The sequence below is a fragment of the Phyllostomus discolor genome, chromosome 6, assembly GCF_004126475.2.
Source record: "Phyllostomus discolor isolate MPI-MPIP mPhyDis1 chromosome 6, mPhyDis1.pri.v3, whole genome shotgun sequence".
NCBI lineage: Eukaryota > Metazoa > Chordata > Mammalia > Chiroptera > Phyllostomidae > Phyllostomus > Phyllostomus discolor.
Genome location: NC_040908.2, coordinates 122,152,133 through 122,164,157, shown reverse-complemented (window position 1 = coordinate 122,164,157; position 12,025 = coordinate 122,152,133). Strand labels below are relative to the sequence as shown.

Below are 12,025 nucleotides of genomic sequence, written 5' to 3'. Positions count from 1 at the left end.
ACCAAGATAAGGAGTACCTGCTTAGTGCCCAGCCTCCACTGGCCTAGCTTGGCCTTGCCCTGGGGCTGCCCCATGCTCCTGCTGGGCTTCCTGAGTTGAACCCTCCCCCTTCCCTGTTAGTATCTCCACCTTGCCCTTGGCCCGAGGAGTGGCAGTGGCGGCAGCAATGGCGGCAGCAGTGGCAGCGCTGGCTGTGGTGGTGGCGATACGAGGAGAGCGACGGGTTCCGCTGCGGGTGTTGGGGGAGGCCTTAGACAGGGCTTTCTTTGAGGCCCCCCTCCGCAGAAGGCTGTTACCAAGCTTCTTGGGCGTGTTGAGGATGTTGAAGGCCGTGGACTGGCGGCGGTCATCCTATGGGGACGGGCTGTCAGATGGGGCTCACTGCTGCCTTTCCAGTGTCTCCCTTCAGCCCCCAACTAACCTGTTTGACAACAGCTGGGACTGCTTTCTTCTGGGCCTCCGTAGTGCTCTGTTTTCGCCCTTCATGCCGGTCCCGGGGAGTCATGGGGCGTGGGAAACAGCTGGTGGGCTTCTTAGTCTATGGAGAAGAGACCAATTAGGCAGACATCAATAAGAGGACTTCACATCCACAGCCAGGCGTCTCAGCTGAGTGGACCTTGTAAGTCAACTTGTCCAGCCAGCAGCACATCCCCTCTGCCCCCAAGCCAGAAGCCTCCACTTTCAAATTTGCTGAGCTGAACCTGACCTGGCAGGCTGTTAGAATAAAACACAGGAGCCAATGTCGCCTACCTCAGGGGTACCAGGGCCCTGGTGGGGCTCTAAGGAGACCCGTTTGCGTTGCCGGGTGGTGATGCCAGTGCCCTCAGCTATCTGGGTTGGCTGCATGCTGGCTCGACGCAGGGTCTCCTGGGGGTCGCCGGTTTTCATCTCCTCGTCTGTGATGGTAGCCAGGCTCAGGGAAGGCTGCATGGGGTGGCAGTGGTCAGTGGACCCAAGCTGTCTGGAGATGTAGCAGGACTGCCCCAGACTTTTCACTGGCCTGGCATCAGGAACAGCTGGAGCCTTCCTGTCACAAAAGGCCTCCCTCCCCTTTGTCTTCCCTGCACAATGGCCATAGAAAAACAGTCCCAAACATACTGCTCCAAGCTCCTGCCCACCCCCAGTGACTTCACCCCTGAGCTCCCTCCCTACCAGCTGTTCTACTAGAAGCATCTAGTCGCCTTCCTCAGATCAGATACCCAGGGCACTATTACTTAAGCTAGTCAGCAAGTGACACTGGGAAGGAATGCCGAGAGGAAGAGGTGAGCCAGCACAGCCAGGTCCTATGCAGGTGACCTCAGAGCTCACCCTGGACTCAAGGGGATAGCAGGTCTTCAGGTGTGGGGGGCAGACTCGATTGCGCTGCTGCAGCTCTGCAATGCGGTTCCAGTCATCCAGCTGCTCAGGCTCATCCTGGCAAGTACCCATGTAGAAACTGTTCCTTCCTGGGGGTGAAGGGGGGAGGGGCAGGAGAAGTTGAAGCAAGTGGGGCTAGAAGGCCGGGAAGAGTGAGGGTGAAGGCAGCAAGTCTCCTACATCTCACCAGCCTTTGCTGCCACCACTCTGTCCACCTACCCGGCGAACCTCAAGCCCAGTAGCCCAGAGTCCTGCTCTGTTCAGAGCTGCAGATATAGGAGCAGGGCTCACAGACCATATCTACCATGGGGGCTCGGTCACTGCTGTCTACCTGGAGAAGCCAAAAAAGGTCACATACAGATGCTATGATACCAAGAGAATCTATTAGAGGGCCAGGAACTGATACCCAGGGGGTCCCTAAAAGGCAAGAGACTCCCAGAAGAATCTAAATAACTGGCCAGTTTGGTCCTCTGGCAGCCCCTCACCAGCTGAGAAAGGTGTGAAGGGCTCTGGACAGCCTGCGAGCCTCACTATTATGCTGGGACTCCTAGGCCTGTTGTGTGAGCATTTCCAATTCACCTTTGATGGATAGCCAAGGCCCTGAGACTGCAGGAAGGCAGCCAGGAAACTAGCCTTAGGTTTTTAAATGCTTGTCCTTTCACTGTGCCACAATGTGCTCCCAGTCAACATTTAGGTAAAGGTAGGAAACGGTCCCCTCACCTGAAGGGACCCCACTGGACACCCTGGCCTGGGAACGGCGAGCAGAGCTGCGAGTGGTGGGCCGGTAGCCAGGCAGGCTGAGCAGAGCTGAGTTGCCGTCATCAGGAGAGCCCAGGCGGGCTAGAGACTGGGTGGAGGAGGTGGCTCTCGGGCCTGCCTGGGAAGCAGGGGCAGACTGTGTGCTATAGAAGGATGAGTTGGCGCTGTCTGGCTCTTCCACATCTGACTTCTGGAAGAAAGGGTGAATCTGTTGTGGGGTGGAGCGGGCACCATGACACCCTAAAGAAGCCTCCCGCTATTCCCCCTTCCCGAAGCCCTCGGATCCTACAGCATGGCTCTGCAAGTTTCCACACTGCTCTGCAAGGGTTCTTAGCTGGACATCTGCAAGAAAAGGGCTGCCAGAATCCTGCAGAGGTGCTATGGGTATCGAGACTCTTTTCTACCCACTTTTCCAGAGTCTATTAACAATGCTTTGAGGGAAGGGAGGCAGAATGTATCAGACTATTTTAGGAGAGATGCAAGGAAATGAAATGACTGGCTCAAGAATCAAACAGCTAAGAAGTGGGAGAGCCAGGGCTGGAACCCATGTTTCCTGAGCTAGTCAGGCTCATCCCACAGCTCCTGCATCTCCCATCTCAAGCTTGTCAGGGTCCCAACCATCTCAGGCAGGGGTCCAACTCACGGCCCAGGATGACTATGAATGCAACAACAAAAAAAAAAATTGTAAATTAAAACATGAGTGTGTGTGTGTGTGTGTGTGTGTGTGTGAGTGAGAAACAGAGAGACAGACAGATAATGTATTTAATGTGTGGCCCAGAGATGCCAAAAGGCTGGACACCACTGTAAGCTTCTCTAGCTTCTTGGTAGCAGAGGGCACCCTACCCACAGAAGTGCTCCCTCTACACCAAAGGCACCTCTCCTTCCCTCTCTAATCTCCTTAGAATATGGAAACAAGGGCCAGAGCCCCCTAGGCTAGCAGGCAGCCCAATGGCAGCAGCCACAACACATCTCAGCTACCCTGGGGTTGTGCTGGGAGACCCCAGTTGAGCTACAACTTCTCCATATTCTCTCCCTTCAGCTTGTGCAGGGTCAGTGCTACACATGGAGAGGTTGCCAGCCTTTGAGTCAGCAGATAGGGGTCCAATTACAGCCCTGACCTTTTCTACAAAAGAGGCCTAAGATCCTTCTTAGAATCTCATCTTCCCCTTCTGTAAGACATGGACTGGTCAGCCCTGCCCACCTCTTATGGCTGTTTTGAGGACCCCGTGGCAAGGTGCCCTGGAGCAGACATGAGCACTACTGTCCTGCACCTCCACTCCCAGGAGCCTGACCTTGGTCATGGTGATGTTGATGATTTGTGTAGTACGACGACGAGCAGAGCGGGTCTTCCGTCCTGAGTCCAAGAAGCTGTCTCCCAGGGAGTCCAGGCTGCTCTCCAGGGGTGGCTGACCCCGAGTAGGGATGGGGGTAAAGTAAAGACTTTCCAGGGATTCCACCTTGGGGGGCAGGCGCTGGGTGATGGGCGAAGCTGGCTCTCCAGGGATGCTGTTGCCGTCTGGCTGGGTACGAGGCAGCTTGCTACAGGATAGAAACCTGCTGAGGTGCCATTCTTGGGGCCAGAAAGCATTTTGTCCATCCCTTTGCTCCAAAGTGACCAATTCTTACACTTATTATAAACAGACCTGGTCAAGCACCACATGTTCTGACTTTTCAGAGGTACCAAGGAGAGCCCTTCAGCTGGGCTCTCTGTCTCTGGTGAGCCCATCCACTCCCATGGCCCGGCCCTTTGAACTCTTCAATACTGGCAACTCCCAGGCCTCTGCCTTAACCCAGACCCTACTCTTCAAACCTGTATATCCACTGTCTCAGCCACCTCTCTGGGCACCCACAGCCGCACCACAATGAATGTCCCCATCTGAGCCCATCTGTGTGTCCCTATCCTGTCTTAGCTAAGGGAAGCAGCCTCCACCCAGGCTGCCCAGCTATGAACATGGGCACAATTCTACCTCTTCCCTGTCCTGTCTCACCACACTTCTCTCTGCCCTCATGGCCTCCCCTGGTCTGCCTCATCTCCTCTCACCTAGACTGACAATGACATCTGAGAGAAGCACCAGAGTGCTGACAAAAACAAGGACTTGGGCCCGGCTGCCCAGGTTGAAGCCCAGCTCTGCCACTGTGGGTCCTTGATCAATTGACTGCCCTTTATGCCCCAGTTTCCTCTGTTAAGTGAATTACTATTTTTTTCCAAGTGCCTATAACTGTGTGATACGTACAAATATTAAAACAAATGTTTCCAGTCTCGGCTTCTGCATTGATTATAAGGATAAGCTAACATGCAAATCTGATCATGTACTCAATTTCAAACCCTTCCAAGGTCCCTCAAAGCACCAGCCTCCATCAATGGGGAATCCAGCTGGCTCTCCCAACTTTACTTCCCAGCCCAGCGAGGCTCTTTCTTGGCCTTGGCTCTCACTGCTCTCTTCTGTCCACTGGGCACACATTCCTATCACTTCTTTCAAGACTCAGGAGTGACAGCCTCAATGAAATCTTTTTGTTCTGAGAATCAGCTTCCAGAGAGCAAAGGGACCATGTCTTATTTATGTCACAGCCCCAGTGCCCAGGATAGAGCCTGATAAACAGTAGCCTCTCAATGGACAACGGACTGTGGGAAGAAGGGCACCTCCTGACCTGGTGATAGTGAGTGGGGTCCCCTCCTCACAGCTCAGATCCAGGCTGTCAGTACTCAAGTCCAGCTGAGGCTTAGCCTGGGGCTCCCGGCTCTTTAAGGCATCAGTTGCCACCTGAAACTTGCCCAGGTCTCGAAGCTGCTGGTCAGCATGGGCAACCTGGGAAGCAGGAAGAGTGAAGAGAAGCCTAAGGCAGGGGTGGCTTAGGAGAGGAGGGCACAGGGATCTATTATGACAGGGGTAAGGGAGTCTGTCCAGCCAGATCCTTACCTGTGCCTCCAGGCTGCGCACCTGGGCAGTAAGGTGGCGGCAGGTCTGTTCAGTCTCCTTGGTCTTCAACCCAGCCTGCTGTAGCTCACGGCCCAGCCGCTCGGCTTCGGCCCTCAGCTCCTTGTTTTCCTTCTGCAGCTGCTCCAGGCCCCGTAGCTGCTCCTGCAATTCTTGGTTCTGCTGCTTCTTGGCATCATAATGGGTCTTAGCTTTCTCCATCTGTGTGGACAGTTTGGAGGGAGGGGGGAGGGCGGGTAAGGGTGGGGGACAGTAGAGGGCAAGGCAGAGTGGGCCAGGACTGGGCTCCTCACCTGCAGCTTGTAGTGCTCAGCTGCCTGCTCCTTCTGGCTTAACTGGGCCTGCAGCTCATTCAACTGGGCCTGGAGGCGCTGGGCCTCCTGCTGGCTCTCCCCTCCCTGGGCCTGGAAAGCATGTGATGTAGAAGGCTGATTTGGGTGACGGGTCTGGATGCTCCACCCAAATCCACTGACTTGCCCTGGCCCCTTGGGCTCTATGGCATTTTCTCTCAGGAAACAAAAACAAAACAAAAAATCCTTTTCTTACCACTCCCCCTTCCCCAACTTGAGCATACACCTTTGAAGGTCCACAGTCTGCAGATTTCCCATCCAGCTCAGGCCATGTCTGGTGGAGTTCTGACAGCCTTATCTCCTTTGAGGCCAAGCACAAACTGTCCCATTCTCTCTTCCCTGAGTACACAGTCTCCCCAAGGAGGAAGGAAACCGATGCTCTCACCTGGGTGCAGAGTATGGGGCCAGGCGCTTGAAATATGAGCTCCCACGACACTCTGAATTCATATCTCCTCAGAGTGACTCTGGGAAGTAACTTTATCTCCATTTCAGAGTTTAAAAAATTGAGCTCAAGAAATTTAAGCAAATTGGCCAGAGACATAGAGACTAAATAGCAAAGTAAGATCTGACCCTTGGAGCACTTGACTCCAAAGCCCATGTGAACTGATTTATGGTGCTGACACTGCCCCTTCTCCAGACCAGACTCCTTGGGAACAAGGCCCGTGTCTGATTCTCTGTCTACCTGCACTGCCAGCAAGTGCTTAGTTTGTAGTGATACTGGACAGGATCACCTGGCCTCACCTCTCCCACATCTCCTCTCACCAGGAAGGCCCCTAAAAGGAGTATAACAAGCACCTGTTTATCACAATCAAGACACAGTGTGGAGTTAAGTACCTGGTAGTGAGCTGGGGAATCAAAGCCCTCAGCTCCCACCAACTCCTGTGACCCACCAGGGCTCTAGTGAGTCCTAACATCACTGGTGCCAATTCCTTTGCTCCTAGCTAAAAGCTGTGAAGCCTAGACTGCAAAGAAGCAAATATTAAACCGAAAGTGACGGTATTAAGAGCACTGACAATATTAACTTCCATTATAACATCATGTGTCACTGACACTCTAGACCAGCACTGTGCAACAGAACTTTCTGCAGTGGTGGCAGTGTCCAGGATGGTAGCCACAAGCCACATGCAGTTACTGAGCAGAGTAAATGTGGCTAGCTGGTGGCACTGACAAACTGAATTTTTAATTTAATTTTAATCTAAATAATCACATAATTAGTGGCTACTGTAAATCACAGCAAAGGTCTGAGAGAGAGAAGTAGCTCTGGTTTTCCTTTCCGAGTTTCAAGAAGGCACACAAATGAGTCACAGGCAGGTCTCCTGAGGCAGCCAAGCCCCCAGGGTATGCTCCTGTGCCTCCACACCCACCACAGCCCAAGGGCTTAGAGCACCTTCCCACCCCCATCTGTCCCACCTTCAGCTTCTGCTGCTGCACCTTGCTGGCTTGGTCGTGGTCAGCTAGCTTCTTACTCAGTTCTTCCACCTAGTGAAGCAGAGGAAAAGGAGAAGGGAAGTCTCAAGAGGCCTTCCCCTGGACACCCAGGCAAATTATGGGGTATTCCCAGACCAGTTGCCAATATTTTTAGAAAAAGAAACTCGGGTCCTTCCTCTAGCCCCCAGTTAGGGAAGAGCCTGCTGCCCAGGATGGAAGGCAGGACCTGAGTGAGGCGACCCAACACAGGTGCTGCCAGAGCCACCTGCCCAGGCTCACCTCCACCACCAGCCTGCAGGGACAGAGGTCTGCAGCCACCACAGGATTCACAAGAATCAACTCTGGGGAGCTGACGCCTTACCACCACCCTACTGCGGCTACTGCCATTCCAAGCCCCAACCTTCCTGGGTTGGAGACAGGAACAGGGGACCTAGCCTGTAACTTTAGCAGACATACTCATTCAATAGCCATCCCTCCTCCCAAAAATTACCAAGGCAAAAGCCCACAGATGATCAGCCCTCTTCCCAATACCCACAGGCTGTTAGGGCTGATGCTAGCAGTGTGGTTAGTGTGGGGGATCAGACTACTGGGAGACAAAGCAGGGGCAGCACATGTCCAAGCCCACCCCACTCCCACAGAGAGGGAGAGCAAGGGGAGGGAGGGGTGAGAGGGAGCATCACAGCCACAAGTGCCCCTGGCTCCTCCAGGTTCCAGGAGCTCAAGCATCATCAGCAAAGGCAGGAGACCAGGGCTCCATTGCTAACTGTTTGTATTCAGCTTGTCATCCTGGGCTCCCAGAAGGTGGTGATGAGAGGAGGGGAAGGCTCAATTCCTCTGTAGGCCTGAGGTGACTGTGCAGGGCAGATGACAGAGAAAGGGTGCTCCCACTTTTTAATACTAGCTTGATAGCTTGACATCTAGGGCAGCACAGAGGGACCCTTGTGAGAGCAGCATAGCAGACCCTGACACTCCTCTGTCTGGCAGAGGCCCCTCCTGCTCCTCTCAACCTTGGCCTTCCGGTTCCCAGACCTCTTTATTCCATGCTCGGGGTTAAGGCAGACATCCTGAGCTCACAACCCTCCCTAACCTGCGAAGGAGTCCTTGCTCATCACCTTCATGGCTTCTGTGGGGAAGAAAAGTGCTGTGCTGAACGAGGCCCCCGGTCATTCTGCTAACTCTCCTCTTCATTAAGGACCCAAACAGGGAAGAGAACTTTGAGGTTTGGGAATCCCAAGAATTGTCTGTGCTTGTTTCAGATATGGGGAAGATGAAGCCTACCCTACCCCGCATCCCTGACAGAAAGTACAGAAAGGTGGAAAGGCGGACCTGGGATGGGTGGGATGAGGCCTGAGAGAGGGCCCGGCACACCGCACGCCTGGGCAGCCTGGGCCTGGATTCCACGGCTTGACCCTGCCCCCTTCACAAACAGTTCACAACGGGAGCTGGCGGAGGCAAGCTGCAGCAGGGTCATGCACTGAGACTGGTCACCGCTTAAGCAGCCAGCATTTAGCAAGAACCCCAGGCATTACCTGCTTAGTTTGCTCTCTCTGAAATACCTCTAGCTGTTCCACCTGTGCATGGGGGAGGAGCAATGGAGACAGTGAGATGGGCGCTGCAGGGGCACTGGTCCTGCTGTGACACTGACCTCATTAAGGGCCTGACACTCCCCCTCCCCCCAAGGAACCAGACTTCTAGTAATTTTTGAAATGACAGTTTGGCTCATTCTAGTTCCCTGTGGCTCCAGGGGCCTCTACTGCAGGTGTGCCTCAAAATGTGCTTCCAGAATGGGCGATGGCCTTCAGTTTGACTCTCCAGGGACAGAATCTTCAGGGAGGGAAAAGGCTACTGATATTTTTTTAGGACAACACGGGGCAACAGACTTGGACTCTGCCAGATACCTCTCCTCCTCTGCTACACGGCGAGTGAGGGGAGACAAGACACTGTGATAATGTGGGAGCTTAAGTCCCTGGGACCCAGGCCCAGTCTTTGAAGTGTCGTTGAACTGGATGCCTTACCTGGGCAGTGAGTTTCTGCCTCTCTTCCTGGAACCGCTGTCTTTCCTCCAGAACCTTGACCTTGGCACCCTCATACTTGGCAGTCATCACTTCCAGCTCCCGGGCAGTGCTCTGTGCTTCCCGCTGCATCTCAGTCAGACGGGCCTCAGCATCAGCACGCACAGTTGTCAGCTCTTGTTCATACTTCTCCCGGGCCTGGTCCAGCTCCACTTCCAGAAACTGCCGGCCAAGGCTGGCCCTCTCACCCAGCCCCCGGTTCTCCTCAGCCAGCAGGCCATGAGCTTCCTTCAGCATGCTCAGCTGCTCTGCGTAGCTGGCCTTCTCTGCCCGCAGCTGCTGGGCTGCTCGCTCTTGCTCTGCCACCTTCTGTCGCAGGGGCATCAGCTCCCCAAGCTCCCGCTGGGCCCGCATCAGCTCTGCCCGCAGCCCGCCAGCTGCCTGCTTGCTTTGCTCCAGCTCCTCACGATGGCGTTTCTCAGCAGCTGCCTGCTCAGCCTGCAGCTGCTGGCACAGGTGCTTGGCGGGCAGCAGCTCACTCACCAAGGCCTGTGTGCTGGTGTGCTCGAGCTGCAGGGCAGAGAGGGCTTGCTCCTTCTGGAAGAATTTCTCCTGCCATGCCTTTAATTCTTGGCCCAGTTCCTCTGCTCGCTCTGCCTGTGAGGCCAGCTCCTGTCGAAGGTTCTCTGAAGCCACCCGTTGTTTCTCTGCCTCCTCCCGAAGAGTCTGGACCTCCTCCCGCAGAGCAGAGCTCCGTTCAGCGGCTCTGGCACTGTTGCTGGCTGTCTCTGCCTGGAGCAGACGCAGCCTTTCCTCCAGCTTCTGACTCTTTTCTGACTCAGCTACAACAAGCCGCTTCAACTCCTTGCTCTCGCCCTCCTTCTCCAGGACCTGACGGTTCAGTATAGACACCTCCTCCTCCAAGCTGCTGATGAGGCTGTTTTTCCTCTCAGCCTCCTGCTGGCCCCGGGCCACCTGAGCCTTCCACTCATCTTCAGCCTTGGTATGGTCTTGGGCCTTGTTGCGGAGGGTGGCCAGCTCCCTTTGTGCTGAGGCTAAAGTGTCCTTACTGCGCCCCAGCTCCTTGACCTTCTCCTCTAACTGGCCCCGCAAAGTCTCCAGAGCAGCAGCTCGCTCCATCTGGGAGGCGCGCTCAGACTCTAAGCTGCGCTCCAGGCTGGAAGCCTTTTCCTGATGCTCACGGCACTGCTGCTCCAGCTTGCTCACCTCTGCCTGCAGAGCCTCCATGTCAGGGCCTCTTTGCTTGGTCTTTCCAGTAGCCTCAGACTGGGCTCCTGACCCAGAAGTGTCTTCTCCACCAGCTGTCCCTAGAGACTGCTGGTGCTCCTCCTCCTTGGCCAGCTGTTTCTTCAGTTGCTCCACAGTTTGGTGAAGCTTCCCCAGCTCCATTCTCTGGGCTTCCTCCTGCCCACGAAGCTTGGCCAGCTCCTGGTCCTTCCCTTCCTTTTCCCTCAAGGCATGAGCCAGTGCCTCCTGCAGGGTAGCAAACTCAACACGCTGCTCATTGAGGGCATTCTGCAGCCGCATCTCAAGCTCTGCCTTGGCAGCCTTCTCCAGTACAAGATCGGCTTGGGCTCGGCCCCGCTCCTGGGTCAGCCGGGCCACCTCCTGCTCCTGCTTCCCACGCTCCTCCTGCTGCTGTCCCTGGCTCTCCATCAGCGCAGCCCGCAGCCTCTCCAGCTCACTGACCATTTGCTCTGCCTCACGCTCCATGGCCTGCAGTGCAGCCTGTGTGCTGCAGAACTGACGCCCCTCTTGCTCCTCCAGCCACTCTGATTCTCTGTTTCCTGCCCTTGGGGGCTCCTTGAGTAGCTCACAAGAGGTTGTTTCCTGCTGTTCACCTGCCTTGCGCACCAAGGCCTCCAGGCGGGTCACCTCCTTGCTGGTGGCAGCCATCTTCTCCTGCAGAGTGGAGAGGTCATCTGCAAGTTTCTGGGCCCTGACCTCCTTCTCTTGGACCTGCTGGTGGGCTCTGGCCAGGCTGGCATGGAGCTGGGCTAGTTCACTCTGCTGCCGGCCTATCTGGAGTTCGCTGTGGGCTTCTATCCCTGCCACCTTCTCCTTTGCCTCCTTCAGCTCCTGGCGGGCCTTCTCACATTCTTCCTTCAGGGTCATCAGCTGTTCCTGGAACATGGCACCATACTGGGCCTCCTCTTGCTGGCTATCCTCGTACCGCTTACGCCAGGTGGCCACCTCCTTGGCGAGCTGCCCACACTCACTCTCAGCCTCACGCTTGGAGGCTACAGCCTCTGCCAACTCTCGCCGCAGGGCTTCCATCTCAGCCTGATGGGCCTCTCCAAGCTGCTGTAATCTAGCCTCCAGCCCTTTGCGTCCAGCCTTCTCTTCTTCCAGCTCCTTCCGTTCCTGCTTATGCTGCTCCACCAGGCTTTGAGTCTCTGCCTCTAGCTTGGAGATACAACGCTGCTGCTCTTTCAGGGCATCTGCAGCCCTGCGCTTCTCCTCTTCAAGGCTGCCCTTGGTGATCTTCAAGGACTCCTCAAGGGCCCGGGCCTGCTCCTGGAGCTGGTTCTTCTCCTGGGCAACCTTTTCTCTCTCAGTTGCTTTTCGCTGCTCAGACTTCAGCTGGGCCTTTAGCTCTGCCACCTGGGCCTGGGTCTCACACTGCTCCTGGCGGGCTGCCTCAATGCAGGCATGGAGTTCCTCCACCTTCTGGCTCAGCTCTGCTTTCTCCCGTTGGGCCTGTGTCACTGAGGTCTGGGCACTGTCCCGGGCTTCATTAGCAGCCTGAAGTTGCTGTTGCAGGACCTCTAGTTTGGCAGCCTTCTCCTTCTCCAAGGCCTCTATGTGCTGGAGGGCTGAATCCCTCTCCCTTAAGGAGGCCTCCCGTTCCTCCGTAACAGTGGCCAGTTGCTGAGCATGGTCTCGCCTGGTGGCCTCCAGCTCCTTGGTGGCCTCCTCCAACTGCTGCTCCTTCTGCTTCAGGGTGGTGCTGAGCTGTTCAACCTGGTGGCAGAGGCCCTGGGAGGCCTGTTCTTTCTGTTGGATGGTCTGTGCGAGCTGGGCCTGCTCCTTTTTGGCCTGCTGCTTTAGGCCTGCCAGTTCTTGATTCTGTTGCTGGAGAGTGCCATTGAGGGTGGTGAGCTCAGAGGTCAGTGTGGCCACCTTGGCAGACAACTGGGCCTCCTGGGCCTGGGGAGGCCTG

The 12,025-nt window shown here is 55.6% G+C and overlaps 1 protein-coding gene across 1 annotated transcript in view; it reads right to left on the bottom strand.

Moving 5' to 3' along the window:
• Positions 1-12,025, bottom strand: part of NUMA1 (nuclear mitotic apparatus protein 1) — a 36,161-nt gene that overhangs the window by 928 nt on the left and 23,208 nt on the right. Inside the window, 12 exon segments of the mRNA XM_036028874.1 lie at positions 130-351; positions 422-538; positions 751-924; positions 1,309-1,445; positions 2,077-2,305; positions 3,408-3,654; positions 4,765-4,922; positions 5,034-5,252; positions 5,345-5,455; positions 6,812-6,880; positions 8,359-8,400; positions 8,845-12,024. Of these exon segments, the coding sequence (XP_035884767.1) occupies positions 130-351; positions 422-538; positions 751-924; positions 1,309-1,445; positions 2,077-2,305; positions 3,408-3,654; positions 4,765-4,922; positions 5,034-5,252; positions 5,345-5,455; positions 6,812-6,880; positions 8,359-8,400; positions 8,845-12,024 (4,905 nt within the window).